Source organism: Vulpes lagopus, chromosome 7, assembly GCF_018345385.1.
Source record: "Vulpes lagopus strain Blue_001 chromosome 7, ASM1834538v1, whole genome shotgun sequence".
NCBI lineage: Eukaryota > Metazoa > Chordata > Mammalia > Carnivora > Canidae > Vulpes > Vulpes lagopus.
In genome coordinates this window covers 16056388-16076464 of record NC_054830.1, presented here as the reverse complement: position 1 = coordinate 16076464, position 20077 = coordinate 16056388, and the positions used below count along the sequence as shown (strand labels likewise).

The 20077-nt window shown below is 59.4% G+C and overlaps 2 protein-coding genes across 2 annotated transcripts; one reads left to right on the top strand and one right to left on the bottom strand.

Annotated features, from left to right (window-relative positions):
- The first annotated feature begins 1234 nt into the window (after positions 1-1234).
- Positions 1235-6334, top strand: PRSS50 (serine protease 50). Its single transcript, XM_041762400.1, has 6 exons — positions 1235-1358; positions 1461-1748; positions 2943-3105; positions 4094-4377; positions 5489-5655; positions 6004-6334. The coding sequence occupies exons 1-6, from the start codon at positions 1235-1237 to the stop codon at positions 6232-6234; spliced, it is 1257 nt and encodes a 418-aa protein (XP_041618334.1). The 3' UTR covers positions 6235-6334.
- Positions 6335-7420: 1086 nt separating this feature from the next.
- TMIE (transmembrane inner ear) lies at positions 7421-16050 on the bottom strand. The gene is made up of 4 exons (XM_041763781.1): positions 15955-16050; positions 12555-12672; positions 9045-9194; positions 7421-8716 (listed from the first exon to the last, which is right to left on the bottom strand). The coding sequence occupies exons 1-4, from the start codon at positions 16048-16050 to the stop codon at positions 8616-8618; spliced, it is 465 nt and encodes a 154-aa protein (XP_041619715.1). The 3' UTR covers positions 7421-8615.
- Between the last annotated feature and the right edge of the window lie 4027 nt (positions 16051-20077).

Here is a 20077-nt window from a genome sequence, read left to right as displayed (position 1 = left end):
GTGATGTTTCTGGGGCAGGTCCTCCCAGAGGCCACTTCTTCCTCCCTCTGGTTCCCTCAGGAGATGTGCAGACCTAGGGAGCACATGACATCAGGACAGAGTGCCCTCGGGGGAGGGTCCCAGAGCCACTGGTTTTTAAGTTGTTCAATGAAGATCCTCTTGAGTTTTGCACCACAGAAGTCCTCTTTCTTCTTGACCATGTCCAGAACCCTTCTGAGCCTCCCTAGCCCCGGGATGCCTGTCTTCTCAAGGGGGGCCTTCCCTGAAGGGCTCACTTGTGCCAGAGCCCTGCTGCCCCAATGGAGGGAGCATGGGGGTGGCTCAGACCCAGTGGGCCTCAGGTTCAGAGCCCTTGTCCTATAGGTGCCAAGGGTAGTAGGTATGATTTGCTGTCTTTGCAGAGACTAGAACACTGAATGGCCAGCCTGAGTGTCTCCCAAGACAGCAGGTCCTGGCAAAAGTTAGAGTGTCCTGACTTCATTTCACGTTCACTTAGAAGTTCCCAAAAGCTTTGAACCAAAGCTGCTCGTAGGATTTCTCCCACTCTACTTATTACATGTGTTATCTATGTCATTGAGCCGTCAGAGTGTTCCCTCAATTCCAACATACCTTAAAGTGGCCTTCTGCTCCCAGAAAGGTCGGTTGGCCACCATCACTCAACCTTACCTACATGGTCTTTCCCAAACAGAGAGACCTGTTAAGAGAAGAATATTGGCTGAATGGAGGTGGGGGGGGGGGGCGGTGTGGGGATGCTGCTTAAAATGATGCAATCTTCAAAAATCCTTCGGGAAGACCTTTTCAGCTGCTCAGTTTCAGTGCCCTGGGACCAAGCCCCCCTGCAGTTAGCAGGCTGGGGGGAAGGTGGGCCACTTGGAAATCCTGGAGGCCAGCCCCAGGGTTGGGGCTCAGCTCACCAGGGGAAGGATGAAAGCCTGAAACCAGCCCAGGGCAGCGGGCTGCGGGGGCGAGGAGGTCCAGGGATTGGCTGGGCTAGGTTGAAGGGGACTCCGGGAAGGGCCTGGCCCAGGGGGCAGAGGTGTGGTGCAGAAGGGAAGCCGGGGGGCGCACTCGGGGAGCGCTCCCGCGGGCGGCCACTGGGGGGCGCCCGCGCGGGCCCGGGGCAGGAGCGCGCTCGTCCGGCACAGCGGACGCCGGCGCGGGCGGCAGACGGGGGGCGCCGTCGCGAGAGGAGCTCCGCAGCGCGCTCGCTGCCTCCCCCCCACCCCCACCCCCGATGGAGCCTGCGTGCAGGACCAGGACGCGCGCCCGCGGGCAGGGCCGCCGGGGCCCCGGGGCGTCCGCCCTTCCGCTGCTGCTGCTGCTGCTGCTGCTGCCGCCGCTGCCGCCGAGGCCCGCGGGTGAGCCCCCGCCCCCGCCCCCGCCCCCCGCCCGCAGTCCTCCCGGGGCCTCCACGGGCCCGTCCCGGGCCTTGTCCGACTCCGCTGTGCGTCCTTCCGCAGGCTGCGTGGCTGGCCCGGCGCCAGGGACACCGTCCGAGCCCGCTTCCGACGACCCTGGCGTCCCCTGTGACCCCAGGGCCACCTGCCCCTCAGGCGGGCCTCGCCTCCCCCGCCAGGTCCCCACCGACCCGGACCCGCCGCAGCAGCCCTCGACCTCCGCGGCCTCCGCGGCCTCGCCGACCTCCCCGACCTCGCCGACCTCGCCGGCCTCCCCGGCCTCCCCGGCCTCCCCGGCCTCCCCGACCTCCCCGGCCCGGACCGTGACTGTTACTGAGGAGGTATTCCCCAGTGAGTACCGTGGCCTCGGCCTCGCGGGGAGGAGGGTGCGGGGCGGAGGAAGGGGCAGGCCGCAGGGAGAGGAGAGTTCCTTTTGCAAAGGTTTGTACGGAGCATCTCCTGTGGGCCGCGTCCCGCCTGGTGAGGCCCCCCGGGTGAGGCCCCGCCGGGTGAGGTCGGAAGCAACGGGAGTCCACTCCCGAGGGGCCTGGGGTGGGTGCGGGTTTCCGCCTCCCTCAACCGACCCAGGAGGCTCCCAGCCAGGGATTTAGGGGATCCTCCCGCACAGCTTCCTGGAAGCCTTCCCGTGGCTCTGGGGGTCACACCCGTGGGCCACCGTCTTTCCAGCAGTGGCTTTTCCAGCATGTTGAGCGAGGATCCACAGAATTACTTCCTATCCTGGAACTCCGAGCCCATGACCTAGTGCGTGCAGACGTCCCCCTCTGTTAGGCTGACACACACGGGGGCCAGCCCATGCACGCTGATCTCACAACCCACTAACTGCCCAGAAAACACCAGGGCTGGGCTCCTGTGAGATTGGATGCGTGCATCTTCAGGGTGAGAACTTTTCCAGAGTGGCTGTACCCACCAACATCCCCCCACCCAAGCCAGCAGTGAGCAAGCTGGAGCGGTAACCCCCACCAACACTTGGTGCCGGGTGGGTGAATTTTGCCTGGCAGGTGGTGTGGAGCAGAGCCTCAGTGTGCTGCAAGTCTACACTTCCCGGAGGACCAGCTTCTGTGTTGGCGCAGCAGGGGTGTCGTCCTGGGGGTGTGTCTGTTCATGCCCCTGGCCCACTCTCGTTTTGGGTCGTATCAGTGAATCACGGGACGGCTCCCAGAGGAGGCAGAGGGGACTGCCTTGGCCGAAGTAGAAAGGGCCAGATGGAAACGTGGATGAGTTTCTGAAGGATCTGGCCAGAGCTCGGGGGGCCAAGGCTGCACCAGGCTGGTGACTGGGAACCTCTGGGGCTCATGCTTTGGGAGCAGAGAGAGTGCTCCCTGGGGGACACTGAGGCCCTTTGGAGGCTGCAGACTGCAGTCCTCATGTGGAAAAAGAGAAATCCAGTGGGAAAAGAGAATCACTGCCTGAGTGTGGCCCACAGCTGGAGAGGCAGGAGGTGGGCCTGATGGGAGGCAAGGGATCGTGCCTTGGGATGGGGCTGCAGGGTCCCGTGCTGCATCAAGCTCTCACCTTCCTCCTCAGCCTGTGGCTCCTCCCAGGAGCAGGACCCCACCCTCAGGGACCCGGAGTCCATGGCTCGGCGGTGGCCATGGATGGTCAGTGTGCAGGCCAATGGCACACATATCTGCGCTGGGACCCTCATTGCCTCCCAGTGGGTGCTGACCGTGGCCCACTGCCTGATCCAGTGAGTCGGGGCCTAGGTGGGTGGGTGGAAAGGTCGCTGGTCCTTCGGCAGCTGCTGTGCCCTCTGCACTTCCCCGAGATCCTGGCCCCCGCCTCACTCCTGCCCTCAGCAAGGGGAGGCTGAGTCCCAAAGATTCCTTGTCTGAGGATGGGTGGGGGGTGTGTGCTGCTGCCCTCACCTGGCTCCCCAATCCTTCACAGTCATGCCACAGATAAGCGACGGGGGCTTGGAAGGCCTGGCCAGGGCCTCCTTTCTGTTGCTAGCCAGAAAGGAGGTCCTAATTCTTTCATTCCACACCCTTTGCTTCAGTTACTCATTCCTGCCTCTGTCTGACCCATAGCCCTTGACACTCCCTTGAAGCCGGGCCCTGGCCTGGGCCCTGGGGGCAGAGAGGGGACACCTGACTCCTCTTGGGTTGCTGGGGAAGGCAGATGAGAAGACAGGTGCTCACAGGGGAGTCTGGGCAATGTGGGGCCAAGAGAGAGGGCATGCCTATCTTCGGGAGCCAGGGCAGCTGGACTGAGGGCAACATCTGTGCTGCCTGGAAGAGCCTGCTCCAAGTCTAAGCACCGACCTGGAGACTTGAGGGCCATACTGGGAAAGGAGGCTGGAGGGCTGATTGATGGTGCCAGGCCTCTGTCATTTCCAGGACACGGCACGGGGTGCCAGACAGAGTCCAGAGTTTGGAACCAGAGAACACTGGATCCGTGTCCCAGCTCTGCCACTTGCTGGCTGTGTAGCCTTGGAGCTGATTGCTAGGCTTCTCTGAGCCTCAGTTTCATCTCCATGAAGTACAGGGTTGCTGTAGAGGCTGGACCACATAGTGTGTGAGCAGGGCCCTGTTCACATCTGTTGCGAGAGGGCTGGGGGTCAGGGGGCTTGAAGCAGGTGGGTGGCCTGCCTGTATTTGCTCCGAGTGTGACAATGGAGTGGAGGCATGGGGTGCGGTGCCTGGAGCTGATGACAGACCCCCTCGTGTTTCCCCTAGGCATGATTTTACCTATTCAGTGCGGGTGGGGAGTCCAAGGATTGATGAGGTGTCTCAGACGACATCTGACATCCCGGTATACCAGGTCATCTTAAACAAAGAGTACCGGTCCCATCAGTACTGGTCCTGGGTGGGCCGGGCCAACGACATTGGCCTCCTCAAGCTCGCATGGGCAGTCACGTACAACAAATACGTCTGGCCCATCTGCCTGCCTGGCTTGGACTTTGAGGTGAAGGACGGCTCCTTCTGCACTGTGACAGGCTGGGGACTCCCCAGGGTTAACGGTGAGTCCAGGCCTCCCCAGACTGGATGGGGAGGTGGGGTGAGAGAGGACCCAGGTGCAGGCTGGGTTCTCCCATGGACAGATGATTCTGAGACACCTTCCTGTCGCGGTCTCCTCACCTTCCCCTTAGGGGTCTTGGCAGTGAGTGCATCATGGCCATTCAGGCCTTAGGGGTTCCAGATTGCCCATGAACCCTCAGCCCCAGGCCAGGACTTCCTGGAAGGCAGAGGGGCACAGAGTAATAACTCACTGTCTGTGTGTAATCCCAGGACGTCCAGGACTTGAAGCAGAACATCTGGAAGTGAGAGGAGCTGTAAAAAGTTCCCCCAAAGATCCCACATGGTTGGTTAGGGGCAATGTGCACCCTTAGAGTTTGAAAGTCACTGAGTCCACATGTGGCTTCCCTCTGCCCCCAATGGACCTCACTTGATCCCTTTATCATCACAAGGGATGGAGCAAGGCCCAGAGAGTGGGAGTGTCGTCCTGGGCCCATCCAGGGGGCATTTCCTTATGAGTGTTAGGAATGCCCAGTGCATTCAGGGAGCCCCTGTTTTTCATAAGAGAGGTGCTCTTCCCTATGGCTTCAGGGAGCCAGCTTGCCTAAAAAAATGGTGGCTCCAGCTTGGGGGTGAGGATGGCTGTCTCTCCTGCCATAGCCTATCTGGGGAATGGCTGAGGATGGTTGGAAGTCTGTCTGTCCCCGAGCGGCTCTGGCTAGAGACAGAGTCATACTGGTGAGAGGGAGGAGGAGACAGGACAAGGGAGGGAGGGAGGGGAGGACACAGTTCCTGGGGCCCAGAGAGGGGGGTCCAGGCTAGCTAGGGTGGAAGAGGCCTTTGGGGAAGACTTGAGTAAAGGAGGGATTTGGACCTGTGAGGGGCTGGGCAGGCCTTCGAGATGGAGACAGAAGGCAAGCCTCTAAAGTAGGAACAGACCCTGTGGATGGGTCTCTGTAGGGCTGAGGTCAGGCTGGGCATCCTGCTTCAAAATCTCTAGGAGCAGCTCATCAGAGGCTGGAGGAGTGGGCCCGGGGCAGAGGACAGCCACCAGGTGGGTAGCAGCGGGCGGCATCGATAGGCGCCAAGCCTGAACTGTGAGGGCCTGTCCCACAGGCGTATGGCCCCAGTTCCAGACCATTCAGGAGAAGGGGGTCACCATCCTGAACAGCAAGGCGTGTGACAAGATATACCACAAGATCTCCAAAGTCCCCAAAATGGTTCGGATCGTGGACTCCAAGATGGTCTGTGCAGAGGACTTTGACAGGGAGCAGTTTTGCTATGTGAGCACCTCTCTCCTTGCCCTCTCACCTCCAGGGGCCCCGGCCAGGAGTGGTGTCGGAGTGCAGGGTGGCCAGGCTCAAAGGGGAGGGATGGGAGACCAGAGGGAGAGATGGGAGATGAAGGTTGGAGAGGAGGAAGAAGTGGGATGGAGAACCCCTCTGAGGGAGGTCTCCTGGGTCTGGACCTCTAGGGCACCTGTCAGCTATGTGACCCCCTGGGTGGGTGGGGTGGGGGCTGTGGGAGAGATGTGGTGTGAGGTCACTGTGCTTGTCCTAGAGCTGGGGCGTATCTCCCTCTGGCCACACCTAGCTCCCCTGATCCTCTTTGTTCCCCACCTCTCCCCACAGGAGATAAGTGGTGAGCCCTTGGCCTGTTCTGTGGACACCATGTGGTACCTGGTGGGCCTGGTGAGCTGGGGCCCTGGCTGCTCGAAGAGTGAGGCCCCGCCCATCTACCTGCAGGTCACCTCCTACCAGCGCTGGATCTGGGAACGTGTCAGTGGGCAGGACCTTCCCACCCCATCCAGGGCCCTGCTCCTGGTGCTATCACTGCCTCTTGGCCTGCTCTCGGCCCTCTGACACCCTCATGGTGTCCCTGGGGTTGCTGTCCTCACCCTCTGTGCCCAGGATCCTGCAGATGTTGCTCCCCTGGCCCCACAGGGCAGGGCAGATGTGAAGTGCTTCATTAAACGCTTCTCTTCCCCAGCTGCTTCCTTCCTGGGCCTGCTTGAGCTGGAGGTGATGAGTGAGCCAGATGGGGGTCCAAGGGGGGACTTCAGATCATCTCTACTGGAAAGTGCAGAGCCTCCAGTCCACCTCCACCTGCAGTTGGAGGGAGTGTATAGGGATGATCCTGGGGTCTAGAACGTAGCATCCAGGCTGAAGCTGAGCTGCCAGGACAGTGAGGCCAGGGAGGTGAGTGTGTTTTCTGTGATACTTTAGTGGGAATCAGGCTGTCCTCCATGTTGGTCTGTCCCCTGGCCAGGAGCTGGAACCACCCTGTCATTGCCCCGAAGCACTGTAGTGAACTTTGACCTTCCCCCCTGCCTAGAGCCTGGGGCAGGTGCCCACTGGGATCAGACATCATCCATCAGCAGCGGAGCCTGTCCCTAAAAGACTAGTAGAGGCCACAGGTCAGAGGCCAGTGAGCAGCTGGCAGGGCAGATGCTCCCCCCAAGGCTTTACCAGCTGCTTCTCGGTGTGACTTCCAGTGACCTCTGCCCCTCTGGGCTTCTGCTGCCAGAGCCACACAGGAGGGCTCCGGCCTGTATGGGTAGTGTGACTTTTGCCACGACCTGAACTTTCTGCACAAGAAGCCCACAGGCTGGACTGTGAGGGCTGAGTCAGGGCTCCTTCCTGGCAGTGTGAGCACTCAGAGCCCACAGCAGGGCCTCTGCAATTTCTCTGGCCCCTCACCTGCTCCATGGCCAGTGTCTGCCTGGATTCCTCTCTTTGTAGAATAGTGATCCAGCTCCAGGTCGGGATCCAGATTTGACTCCTCTTGAGTCCCCAGCAGTGGGCTCAGACCATGGAAGGCAAAGTGGTGTGGTGGGGCCCCCGGTCTCCACACCCAAGCTGTCTGCAGCTGCCCCTCTGCCTCTTGGCTACCACTTCTCCCTCTGGCTCATCCTAATTCAGGCTGGGAGAAAAGTCGGAATTGGGGGGAGCTGCAGCTTGGCCTGTGCCACCTCTCACTGCTGTGTCACCCTTCACACGTATGATCTGGGGACAGGGCATCCCGCAGGGTCATCTCAGGTCACTCAGGTACGAGAAGGCACTCAGCTTTATTTACAAATCTCTGCAGGCTGCCAAGGCAGAGGCAGCGTGAGATTTTCCAGCAGCTCCCCCCGCCCCCACCCGGGCTCAGGAAACTCTGGTGTCTCCTTAGTTTCCAGGCCCAGATCTGAGTACTATCTGGAAATCCCTCTGCATGGCCCCTCCCCGAAGATTCAGTCTTTGGGTGGTGGTTGGGCCTTTACCCTCTGGTCAGTAGTGATTCTCTGAGGCGCTGTAGTTGAGACAGTAGAAGAGGAAGCTGTGTGCTGTTCTGCTCAACAGGTGGAAGGCTGGTTGCTGCCTCAGCCCCTGACTGCCCTCTGCGGTGGTCCCCTAGGGCCCCGACAACCCCCACCACCTCAAAGGGACCTCTGGCACAGATCAGCGCTTCCCTTGGCTTCTTCAGGATTCCCTGGTCCCCCAAGATGGGGCCCAGCTACCAGCCTTCTTCCCTTCTCCCTTTGGCCCATTGGCCTCAGCCTTCTGCATCCCTGACTGACCCCCTACAGCCCCAGCCCTGAACCCCCAGGCCTCAAGCTTGGCCTACAGACAACCTCAGCTCCAGTGCAGTGCAGCTGCCCATGGTACATGGGCACATGGTATCTGCTGGGCTGAAGTTCCCCTGCCTCTGGGCAGCTCTATTCACTGCCCGGGCCAGGACCCCTGCTGGGCCTGGAGTGGTTCCCTGGCCACTAGGGCTGCTATCTAGAGAAGTCGGAGAGCCTCGTGCTGCCACAGCTTCCTCGCGGCCAGCCCGGGTGTGGCCTCACACTCTAGCCCATCCAGTTCAGCCATCTCCTCCCAAGAGAGCCCATTTCCCATCACCCCAGTAGAGCCACTGCTGTTCCCGGCAGAAGGGACAGAGGCACGTCTGGGTGGATGTGAAGCCACTCTGGATCTGCAGGGGGGAGCAGTGGCCCAAGACCATCTTTGCTGAGCGGCCATGTGGCTGAGGTGAAAGGAGCAGAGTCCAGGCTTCAAGGCAGGACACCAGGTGCAGTCCTGTCCCTGCCCCTGATGGGCCATAGGGATGGGGCTGCAGCAGCCTCCTCGGAGCCAAGAAGAGGGTGTTCTGTAACCTCTGTGGTCCATGGATGACCTTGGAGTCCAAGATGCCTAGACCCCTGCCAGGACTTGAGCACAACGGCCAGCCAGCTCCAGTTGCCACCTCTAGGAAGCCCTCCTCATTTCTCCCCTTTCTTCTTCTTGGCCTCATTCTTCTCATCCTCCTCTACCTTGATGGCCACTGTGTCCACACTGTCCTTCTTTTTCTTCTTTTTATCCTCTGTAGAGTAAAGGAGAGGTGGGTAGTAGGGGTGAGGCAGGGTCCTAGGGCCCAGATCAGATCCTCCTGCCTCCAGCCCTTCGCTGCTTCCTTCCAAGCCTCTCCTACCTGCAGAAGAGCTCCTTGCATTATCTGCCTCATGCTGGGGCCCATTTCTGGGCTCTGGTCTCCATGGACAGGGCTGGCTCCCCATCCTGAATTTAATGCAGGCAGAGGGGAGGCGCAGGGCCACCCTTGGTCAGCGGAACTGAGGAGCTAACTGGCTGGCCCAACTGAGACAGGTGGTGGCAGGGGGTGCGAGGGGTGCTGGGGCTCCTGGTTCACTCACCTCCGGGGATCTCTGTGAGCTCGTTGAGGGGTGGCACCGTCTCCAGCTTGTCTGTGTACATCTTGGCGGCCTTCCGCTGCAGGTACCGGGCTTCAATCTCCTTCCGGGTCCGTGGCACGCGGCAGTTGAAGACACAGCACAGGGTGATAACTGTAGGGGGAACGGGGTGGGCTTGGCCGAGGCTGGAGCTCAGACACCCACCCCAGGGATGGGACCCAGATCTCAGACCTGTCCTCACCTACCCACGGGTGCCTCCCCCAGGAGATGCTGGCTGAAGGCTCAAGACCCCTGTGGGCTCTGGGGTTTCCGAGCCCTTTCTCCTAAGCCGGGCCAACCTCAGGCAGTCGCACCAGGGGCCACTCTCAGAAGGGCCTTGCACTTGGCTTAATGCTCTGCTGTCACTGTTCCTAATGGTTTCTGACCAAGGGGTCTCACACTTTCATTTTGCACAGGCCACCAGGTCATGTCATTGGTCTGGCTTTCTGGCTAGACCGAGGCCCCTGGAGGTCAGGGCAGAGGCCTGCATGGTGACGGTGACTCAAGCTCCAGCCGCCCCAAGGCTGTCCTGTGTTCCCACCCAGGGCTCCTGGAGCTTCCTCCTTCTTCCTCCCCAAGCTCCTGAGAGGAGCTCAGACAGTGGAGGACATGCCAGTGTCCTCCTCATCCTCCCTGAGGACAAGCCTGGGCTTCTCCTGGCTGCGAGAGCCCACCAGCGGGCACAGACCCTGCCGTGGGGCGTTCACCTCAGACAGTTATTCCAGGGCGGTTTTCCGGCTGAGGGCAGCTGTGCCCACGCGAGCTGGGCCAGAGAACGGAGCTGCCCTGTCTAGTGACAGGCAGGGTAGGACAGGGCTGCCAGGACCCGGCTGGCCTGAGTTTATTTTTCTAAGGCCCCATAGTCTGACCACCTTGGCCCCGGCCTCAGGGGAGGGGACGGGGCTGCTTCCTATTATAAATCAGATGACAAGACATAACTTCCTGGCAGACTTCTGGGGGCATGAGGGCCAAACAGGACAAGCCAGGCCTATTTTAGGGAAGATGGATCAGGCCAGGGTAGCCGGGGCTGGAGCACTCTTTGGGGTCAGTTTGTGTAACCCCTTCAGCCAAATCTTGTGGCCCCACTAAGTCTTGCCCAGATTCACAGAATGAAAAAAAAAAAAAAAAAGAATGTATGAATGCATGAGTGCATAAGACGATCTCAAAGCCTTTGCTCCTGAGGATGGAACGGGACTCCCCAAGGGATGGGTGGGGGTGGCTGACAGCATCCAGGACCTCTGGGGGGCTTCACGAGACCCCAGTGGTAGGTCTGACTCTGCACTGCTGTGAGGGGTAAATGACGAGCTGTTCTTCAAAGAGCCGGGTTCTGGCCTCCTCAGGCCCCTGTGTGTACGTCTGTGGCCCCGACCCTGCTGGCTTGGGGCCTCTCCCAGCCGCCCGCCAGGCACGTCCTCGCGCCGTGCTTACTCAGGCTCTCCACAAAGGCTGGTCCCAGGCACTGCGAGGCCGAGGCCGGCGGGGCTTCGAAGGGAGCTCAGCTATTGGCACCTAGCAGCAGGGTTCAGACACCGCCCCTCACTCCAGGCCTGCCCCACCCAGCCTGGCTGGTCACTTCTCTTCAAAGAAGGAAGAAAAAACAAAAACAGAAACGATGTGTCTTGGATGGAGTTCCAGGGCCTGGACAGGGAGCTGGAATGTGAGTCCCCAGGCTGGAGGGGACCTCTAGAGGCACCCCCATCCAACCCCCGCCCCTCCACACAAGGTCCTCGGGTGATACGCCGCTGACAGTGGCACCACCTTGGCCCAAGCACACTGGGAAGCAGGAAAGAGGATTCCTCCCCGGGACGTGGGGCTGTGCCGTCCCTACTCCCTGGGGCTCTGCACGGAAGGCAGCGAGTGGTGACCAGCTGCGCAGAGGGCTTTGGGGCTCTCAGTCTTTACTAGGGAATCAAATTGAGGAGTGCGAGCTGGTCTTTTTCTTCATGTTCAAACTCCTCTTTGGGTCCAAGCTAACTTTGTGTGGCCCTGGGCACCTCCACCATCCGGGGCTGAGCAGAGCCTACAGAGGCCATTCTATGTTTAGAGGCCCCTCAGTGCCCTCACTCCTGCTCCCTGGAGTTCCCCAGAGAGGCTTCCTGGCCCTGCACCCTACTCTGTTCCTTATCGGCAGATGCTCCCCTGAACCCTGCCTTTTGGTGACGGGATGGGAGGTGGGGGGCATGGTTTCCTCTCTGGACACCTGGAGTGGGGCGGCAGGCACGACCAACTGGCTGTAGGGCCTCCAATGAGAAGCCTGATGGGTTCTTGTCCTGGCTAGGAATGAAATGCAGCCTCTTGCTCAGATCCTGCTCCTACCCCAGCCATGAAGAAACGGTGATGGTGGGATGTGCATATTTTCCCACAACGAGGGCCTTTCTGGTGCCAGGAGAAGCACATGTAAATCAGATGTCCTTGTCTCCCTTGGAGTCCTTACATCTGGGTGGGCCCTCTGCTGGGGCACTGCCCTCCAGGGGACCTCATCCTGGGACAGCTCCAGCTAGCACTTAAATGCCATTTTGGCTCCCCTCACCTGGGATGCACTCCGTGAGAGTCCTGTAGGGGTTCCTGGAGACCTTGCGTGGAAGTGCGCGGAAGCCGTTTCCTCCCACCTCTGCCTACACCATCCCCTCTGCCTGGAATGCTTCTCCAGCTGCCTACCTGGCAAAACTGCACAAGACCTCCCGACGAGCTGCAGCTAAGAGGACCCTCACCTCTGTGAAGCCTGTGCAGGGGAGTGGGTTTTCTTTGCTGCCTTGCCTGCCTCTGCCCCGATCCTTTGGTGGGTGAGAGCTTTCACCGCACTCTACGTTGTACCCTGGCGGCCTCCCCCATCCACCGGCATCTCTCTGCCCCCTTTCCCCAACTCCCTTACTCTGGAAGGGCTGAAGGGAGCACGCCAGGCCCATTTCTGTTGTGAGTCTGCATCAAGCAACACCCAGTCCCAGGAGAGGAAGGGGGCTCCTGCTTTTAATCGAGGTGGGTGTGAGTCATTCCAGGGGAACGGGATTTGACAAGGCACAGTTTGCAGCCTGGGAGCCACATCTGCCGGGCGTCTGGGGAGCCTCTGCGCTGAGCTGTGGCCAAGGATGGCCTTGCTGGGGCCTCTGGGTGTGGGCCCTTTAAGCTGGCCAAGCTGCAGGAAAAGCATCAGGAGGCCAGCGATAGGGAAAAATGACACGTCCTCATCCTGGTTCAGTGGAGTCCCCTGTAATTACTGTAATTGCCATGTGGCTGTGTCCCAGTTGGGCTGAATACTTCAGGTCACCACCAGCCTGTCAGCCCTCCACAGGGACTTTGTGTAGATCAGGAGGTGCCAGAAACCACAGCGGGCCTCCTGCGGGCGACTGGCCTGCTTGCAATGCCCGGAATTGCTGTTCTGAGCCCCTGGGGGTGGTTTGGGGGGGTAGGAGGGTGGTGCAGGGTGTCGCTGTGCTCCCGCAGGGTGTGGGGGGAGGGAAGGGAGCAGCTACTCACTGATGGACAGCACGAAGAGCGAGAAGATGCCCACCACGTGCCAGAGGCGCATGTCCCAGAACACCACCGTCTCCTTGGTCAGTGGGGGCGGCTTGGGCTTGGGCGGGGCCGTGCTGGGCTGCAGGTTGGGAGAGAGGGAAGTGAGCCAGGCAGCAGCCAGGGGCTGGGGCTGGGCAGAGAGAGGCCCAGGTTTGAGGGAGGACTCAGCCCAAGTGTTCCAGAATCTCCTAGAATCAAGTGTCGTAGACATTCACGGCCACCGCCCTGGACCTTGGCAAGTTCCAATTTAGAGCCACAAGAAGAAAGCAGAGCCCCAGAAACATGGAGCCAGGGACCTGGGGTACAAGGGTGCCTGGGGATAGTTGGGGACACCAAGGCCTGGAGGGCCAAAGGTGGATGGCTTGTCCCACTCAGGTTCAAGTCCCTGCTGGGCAGCCTGCTCGTCTCTCCTCATCTTCCAGTCCTGGGCCCCACAGGCAGATGGGGTCTCAGGACCAAGGCCAGAGACAAGGCGAGGCCTGTGTTGTCCTGGGGGACTTTGCTCCCAAGCATCCTCCGTGTGTGTGGGGTGTGCGTGTGGAGCCGGACTCAGGACCCGTGGCTCTGCTGCCTGGCCAGGACTCGCACCCGGTGACCTCAACTGTTGCCCATCCTGCCAGAGTCACCTCTTCTGACCAGAGGCTAGGCCAGAGTCCTCCCAGGACAGGACTGGGTAATTAGTCTGCAATGCGACAGCGGCACCTAGAGGCCAAAAGTTATACGCACAGCCTGCCACCTCCCACCTCGGCAGGGAGATGCCACCTAGCCCTGGGAGTCTAGGGTAAATGGCCCTGATGGGTCTGCGCAGGACCCGTCCCTAACCTGACGGGCTGAGAGGGACATGACCCTATCTCTGTCACCAAGTTTGGCTGAGGGATGCTGTGGGGGAGGTTAGCGCTCAGAGGGAGAGAGGACCCCGGGGCATCCGTGGAATTGACTGTCTCCTGATTAACCGAATAAGGACAGACCTGGAGTCTCTTCTGCTTTCTGGGAAAGAAAGGCAAGGCACAGCTCAGCCACCTACCCAGTCTTTCTCCTGATCCACGAGCATGGGTTGGGCACCTACCACAAGTCAGGGGCTTCCTCATCGAAAGGACACCGCCCTGTAGCATGTGTTGGGGACACTCAGAGAGGACCAGCAACCCGTCCCAGGTAATCTGTGTGCTTGGGATTCGAACACGATTCCCCGGGTATTTTCTCTTAACCAGGGTAAACTGGGATGGGTGACTTCTTTCTTCTAGATCTCAGTGTCTCCATCTGTAACTTGAGTGGGGTGGTGCCAGGGCTTTCTGGGAAGCTCTCTACCCAATCAGAGTGGGAAAATTGAGGAGATACCCCTCCTCAGCATCATCCCAGGGGCCTGACACATGCCCCTTGATAGGGTCAGACATATGTGTGTGGGGTCAAGGAACATGTGTGTGGGGTCAGGCACATCTGTGGGTTTGGGGCACGTGTGTGTGGGGTTGGGACACCTGTAGGGCTGGGCACATATTTGTGTGTACAGAGCACACTTGTGATTGGAGTACGTGTGTGGTCAGACCTAAGTTTGCAGAGTCAGGACCAGGGTCTGGGCAGTGGTGGGGCCCCCGATCCTAAGGCTCAGGATGTTTGGCCCGGCTGGGCTGTATGGCTGGAAGAATCTGAGGTCTCAGATTCTGAGCCTGGGCAGCTGAAAGCCCACTTCTGACACCTTCTTGTTCTAGCGCTGTTCTGAATGGAATTGACCTTACAATCTCACCCTGATAGGGATCTTGGATAGAGGGTAACAGTTAACAGTGGGGCATCTCTGTGGTCAGCAGTGCTGGGGGTCTGAACTCCAAAGCTCGGGAGCCCCAGCCTCTCAGATGGAGAAATGATGCCGGCTGCGGTGGGTGGTGCTGTGGACTCCAGCCCTTCCCTCTCTTTCTGGTGCTTCCCTGGATCCCCTGGGCTCAGCCAGGCCCTTGCTCAGGCTGTAGGCAGATGGCAGGCTGATGGACTCCAAATGCAATTTCCCTCGATAAGCAAGGAGATGTCCTCCTGGAGGCTGAGGAGAAGAGTCCTTGGCTCAGAACTGACATGACCCCCACCCTCAGCCTTCTTTCGCACCCAGACCAGCTCAATTTCTACACCTGAGGCCTTGGGGCAGCCAGTAAGGGGCCCAGGTACACTCCGTGGGGTTCCAGCCAGCCTGGCTCCCCTTACAGGGCCACTGGAGCTGACATCTGACTCCCGCCCAGCCTTGTGATCACACTCCCTGGTCAGCAGCAGGGACAGGCTAGTATCGGGGTTCAGGGCTCTGTCTTCATGTCCCTTGGACCCTCAGGTTCAGGGCTGTGTCCTCCTCCTAGATCCTCAAGATAAGGCTCTGTCCTCCCTCTCCCGACCTGTCCCCTGGCACCTGTCTCCAAGGGCCTAGCTGTCTATTGTTCTTCTGTCTCTCTGCCTTCTTCTCTCTGCTCCTGCCTGCACAGGTCTTACCCCCCCGCCCCTCTCCCTGGCCCTGCCTTTTGGGCCTTCTCCCTCTGGCCTCATGCTCCAGATCTGGTCTGCCCCTTGGGGTCCCCTTTGCGGCTCAGCAGGAATGAGTTATGGAGGGCCAGGGAGGCTGCAATGGCCTCCACTCTTCCCCTCCCAGCCCTTTCTGGCCCCAGCCAAGCTCCTGGTCGACCACCCCAGCCACCCTCCTCACCTCTCTTGATGGGCTATCTGAGCAGCACCCCCAGCTCCCCCAGTTACGTGCCCTCTTCCAATTTATCCTCCTCCTTCCACCCCAGGACTCGACCACAGCTCTCCCCTTGCTCAGAGACCTTTGCTGGCTCTCCATCATCACCAGGGCCAAGGAAGACCCCCAAGTCCCCGGGGTCTGCCCTGCCCACACCTCCCCTCCAGGGCCAAGTGCTTCTACGGGGAGTTGAACTCAACACGCGGCTGCTCTATAAAGGGTCTCATCCTCCTGCCCCGACCCTCCAGATTCCCAAGGCTCCGTCTCCCCCATTAGGCAGGGGACCCCGCAGGATCTCTGGCGGCAGGAGCTTTTTCCTCCAGCGGACCCTGATACCAGGGACTAGATGTCCCCCATCAGACTAGAGGTCACTGACACCAAGGACTATGCCTTCCCGCCCCCTCCCTCGCTCCCCCCATTAGACCCAAGGCAAGACGGCAAAGCTGTACCCCCAGTCGGACTGGGAATCCTTGGGGTCAGGGTGAGTCTCCCAGAATGGATGTCCCTGAAATCAGGGGCCGTGCCCTCCCGTCAGACAGGGACCCTGAGGTCGGGGGTCCGCACAGCCGGGGGCGCTCAACCGCCAGCCCCGGGTCCCAAGGGCGTCCCCCAAGCCCCGGCCCCCAGCCCCCCCCCGCCCCGCCCCGCCCGCCTCACCTCCACCAGCTGCGCGGCGACCCCCGCGAGGCAGAGCCCCAGCGCCGCGCCGCCCAGCGCCCAGGGGGGCCCCGCGCCCCGCCGCAGCCCAGCCATCCTCGGGCGCAGGTGGGGGCCGCCGAGCGGGGCGCGGCTGCCGGCTGCCGGGGTGACTGCCCGGAGAGCCGCGCAGGCCGCCAGCGGGCATCATTTATTCATCGTCGGTGTCTGGTTCCCGCCCCCACCTCCCGGGGAGTCCGATCGCCCTCCCTAACCCGACGGGGGGGGGGGGCGAGGGGTGGGAGCCGGGGCGAGGGAGGAGGGAAGGAGGGAGGACCCGCAGGGGGCAGGTCCCCGAACGGCCGGTTCCCACCTTCCCGGGCCCCACTCGGGCCTCAGTTTCTCCATCTGGGGGAAGGGGAGGGGCTAGGATCTGCTGATCTAGGAGGCCCTTCCCAGTCTGACGTTCTGAATTTGAAAAACCCTACTGGACCCGGGCTGGTGGTGGTGGAGGAGGGGTGGAGTGGGGGGAGGGGGGTTGGCAGGCAGGTCGCCATAGTGACAGGCGCTCAGGGATGTCCTGGGCTTTCTGGGCTGGCTTCCTGCCCAGAAACGGCTCTGGTCACTCTGGACACCAGAGCTAGAGGGGGGGATGGGGACCAGGGGTTGGTATGGCCAGTCTCTAATTGCGGGTGCTATGGAAGGTTCCTGAAAAAGCCAGCATCTGCTGCCCCGTGGGACCGGGAAGGCTCCACCTGGAAGGGCGGGAGGACCATTTTCTGACTCTGGCTCTGAGCCTCTGCCCTAGTCTGAGCCCCAATTTTTACTCCAGTCTGAGCTTGACCTCATACAGAGCCTGGCCTACAGGTACACTGGTCCTCACTCCAGGAGGAGCCTTGACAACCCAGGGATGGAGGGAGGGTGTATCTGAGGAGCTGTGGAGACTAGGAGGGCTTTGGAGGAGGAAGAGGAGGAGGAGGAGGGAGATCTGGGGTGGGGAGACCCCTCTGGTCCATCCTTCCTCCTCTCCCTTTTCCTCCCTTCCTTCCTTCCTTCTTTCCTTCCTTCCATTGTTATTTATCTCCTGCCTGCTGAGTGCTGGAGAAGCAAGCAGCCCAGGTGTTGAGCCCTGCATTCTTCATCACTAGGGACACCAGTGGAGCAGACCGAGGGGCTTTGGGCATTGGGCCCACCCTCAGAACTAGGGATCCTGTAGATTCAGAGCCTGGGGCTGGAGGGGATGGGCAAGGAGCAGGGTGAGCCACAGCAGAGAGCAGAGGGGCCAGCTCTGGACACCCACAGGTGACAGGGCTGGGCGATCACAAGGCAGGCAGAAAAACAGGAGAGCCACTGGTGAAGGACAGCTGGGCCAAGGGATCCTCAACAGTGGGTGGTAAAGTCTGGGGGCTGGGTGAGCACGGTCACCCCATCCTCCCCAGGCCTGTCCTAGCCAGGCAAACAGGAATTCTACTAGAGCTCAAGTCACTTGGCTGAAGTTCCCACTTCCTCATGCCATCTGTTGTAGGCCAGGCTAAGGAAAGCCTCACTGACCAGCCAGGGAGAGCACCCTTGGGACACAGGGTCAGAGAGGCCTTGGCTGGACCGGGCTGAGGTTAGCGGGCCTGACCGTGACCTTGGGCAAGCCATTACACCTGTCTGCTTTGAATTCCTCATCTATGGAATGGAGAGAGCAAGACTCTCATCAAGGGGCGGTTGGGAGGGATATTAAACTAAGGTTTATGGGAATGCTGAGCACATGCTGACTTTCCCTGAGAGGGAAATCATGCAGTGGCCAGCCTCCCCGCACTTCTCTGCAGGCTCTTGGACATAGTTGAGATCTTGCTGCATGCTATTTATCCTGTACTTTTTTTTTTTTTAAAGATTGTATTTATTCACGAGAGACACACAGAGAGAGGCAGAGACATAGGCAGAGGGAAAAACAGGCTCCCCATGGGGAACCCGATGCGAGACTCGATCCCAGGACCCTAGGATCACGACTTGAGCCAAAGGCAGACGCTCAGCCACTAAGCCACCCAAGTGCCCCCATCCTATACTTTTTCACCCAGAGCTTTTACCCAGCACCAGAATCCCAGATCCCCACGTGCCCCAAATACAGTCAAATACTGTTAGACAGGCTTTGAAGTCAAACTGACTTAAAATTAAAAGAACAGGCTGTCCTGAAATAGGACAGTTTCAAGCACTTATAACCTCAGAAGTATAAAGCTACAGATTTGCAAGAAATGCAATTTGGGCGCTTACTTAAGTTTCCTTTTTTGCCTTTTGTAAAGCTGGCAAAAGTTGCCTGGCAAGGTTGAGGTTATTATCCAAAATTCACAAAACTAAGTGAGCATGAAGAAACTTTAAGTATGAAACTTTTGTATTATGTTTCTTATAGATTTGTGGCCTTTATACTCTGTAGTTTCTCAAGTTATTAAAGCTTAAAAGAAAGTCTTCTGGGGGCAGGAACATACATCTGTGAGACCTCGGTGGGCTTCAATCCCTCATCTGGAAAGTGGGTATAACTATAGTATCATGGCACCTGCGCATCACAAGCCTTCAGAAAATGCTAGTTGTTATGACTGTTGTGGCCATTGTGGGGAGACGCAGTGTGATATTATGCTGTATTAAAAACCAGTAGCACTTCATTCAATGCCTTATTGTTCAAACATTTACATTTTCCAAATTCTCCAAAGTGTGAAACACCATGGTAAGAGAAACATCCTGAAAGCTGATGCCTTCTCCATCTTTGAAGGCTCTTCTTCCTCCCCTCTGTGCACTTATGGGGAATTGAGGACCAGAAAGGGCTTGTGCCTTGTGTAAGATCACACAGGAACGGAGTGACCCTCAGACTCAGCGTGTGGCCCCCCAAGCCAGGGTTCTGCCCCCTGTCCAGTAATATCTCTATTTCTTATGAAGTGCCAGATCCCCCTGCACATTACTACCAGTAGGGCCCATCAAGTTTGGAGGGGGGGGCAGAGCTCTAGACCCTCAGACCAGACTCCCCTGGAAGACAGTGTCCCCTCCATGCATGGTGGCCTGAATGCTGGCCAGTGGAACCCTATTTGTCCTTTCCTTTGTGTGCTATTTTTAGCTCTTGTGGGTTTCCTGTAGGGACCTAGTCCAGTTTCCTGGGCCTCTGGGTTGGAAGCCCTGGGCAGAGTCGATTGATAGTGGCCAGGGGGACCTGTGGACAGTTCACTCCTGGAGCCAGAAATCCCAGGGCTCCAGGCACAGCTCTGGGGTGGCAGAGCGTGGGGAGTGGGTATCCTTCCAGTCCCAGCTAGGCTGGATCCGGGACATCTTGGACTTAGCTTGGGCTGAAAGTGGGGGCTGGGCTGCCTTAGGCCTGGGACACAGTGCCTGGGGCCTGCTGGGAGCTGGTCATCTCTGACCTTGTTGGCCCTACGCCTGGCCCAGAATAGCTCTGGGGCTGGGCCGGGCCTGGTGAGACCTGCATGTACATAAGCATGTGCTTGTGTCCCAGAACACTCATATACACAGGAGACAGGAGTGTATGTGCACTCTGCACTTGCCTCTCTGTGAGTCTGAGTGTGAATCTTAGTGTATGTTCTGTGGTGCAGTACGTAAGTCTGTGTCCGTGTGGGTGTGCACAGGGCTGCCTCCTGAAATGTGCTACATGGGAGTCCCACCCTTGTGTTCCATTGTAGATGGGTCTGTGTGGCACATGGAAGTCTACACACCACACATTCTTGTGGCTGTGGAATCGTGTATGTGTGCAGGGGATGTGGGAATGGGGTGGGTGGGTGTGTGCATATCTGTGGTGGGATTGGACAGGGGCCCTTGGCTATGTTGCAGGGGACCAAGGGCAGGTGGACCCAGTGGGGGCTGACCTTTGGGCACTGCTGGGGGCACCACAGATCACTTGGCCTTATCCGAGAGAGAAGGAGGGAGAGAGGCTTGGCAGTTTTTGCCCCATTTGGCAGATGATAAAACTCAGCTTGGCAATACTGGGGTGGACACCCAGCCTGGGGGGCAGTAGTTAAGGGAAGACCAGCCCCCAGCTTTCCACTTCTCTTAGATGTGAACAGGAAGTCTGGGCCCTGGGGAGGAAGCCGAGGGGGGGCCGTCCTTTCCTCTTCCAGCCCAGGCAGCACTGTTCTCCCTCAGCTATAGGTACAGACGA

What these genes read in the sequence shown, in the direction of transcription:
- PRSS50 (XM_041762400.1), top strand. Translation starts at nt 1,235, where the DNA reads ATGGAGCCTGCGTGCAGGACCAGGACGCGCGCCCGCGGGCAGGGCCGC. An exon ending in TACTGAGGAGGTATTCCCCA is followed by an intron (nt 1,749 to 2,942) that starts GTGAGTACCGTG and finishes CTTCCTCCTCAG; the next exon opens with CCTGTGGCTCCTCCCAGGAG. An exon ending in GTGGCCCACTGCCTGATCCA is followed by an intron (nt 3,106 to 4,093) that starts GTGAGTCGGGGC and finishes TGTTTCCCCTAG; the next exon opens with GCATGATTTTACCTATTCAG.
- TMIE (XM_041763781.1), bottom strand. Translation starts at nt 16,050, where the DNA reads ATGGCTGGGCTGCGGCGGGGCGCGGGGCCCCCCTGGGCGCTGGGCGGC. An exon ending in GCTCTTCGTGCTGTCCATCA is followed by an intron (nt 9,195 to 12,554) that starts GTGAGTAGCTGC and finishes TTCCCCCTACAG; the next exon opens with TTATCACCCTGTGCTGTGTC. An exon ending in GCTCACAGAGATCCCCGGAG is followed by an intron (nt 8,717 to 9,044) that starts GTGAGTGAACCA and finishes TTTACTCTACAG; the next exon opens with AGGATAAAAAGAAGAAAAAG.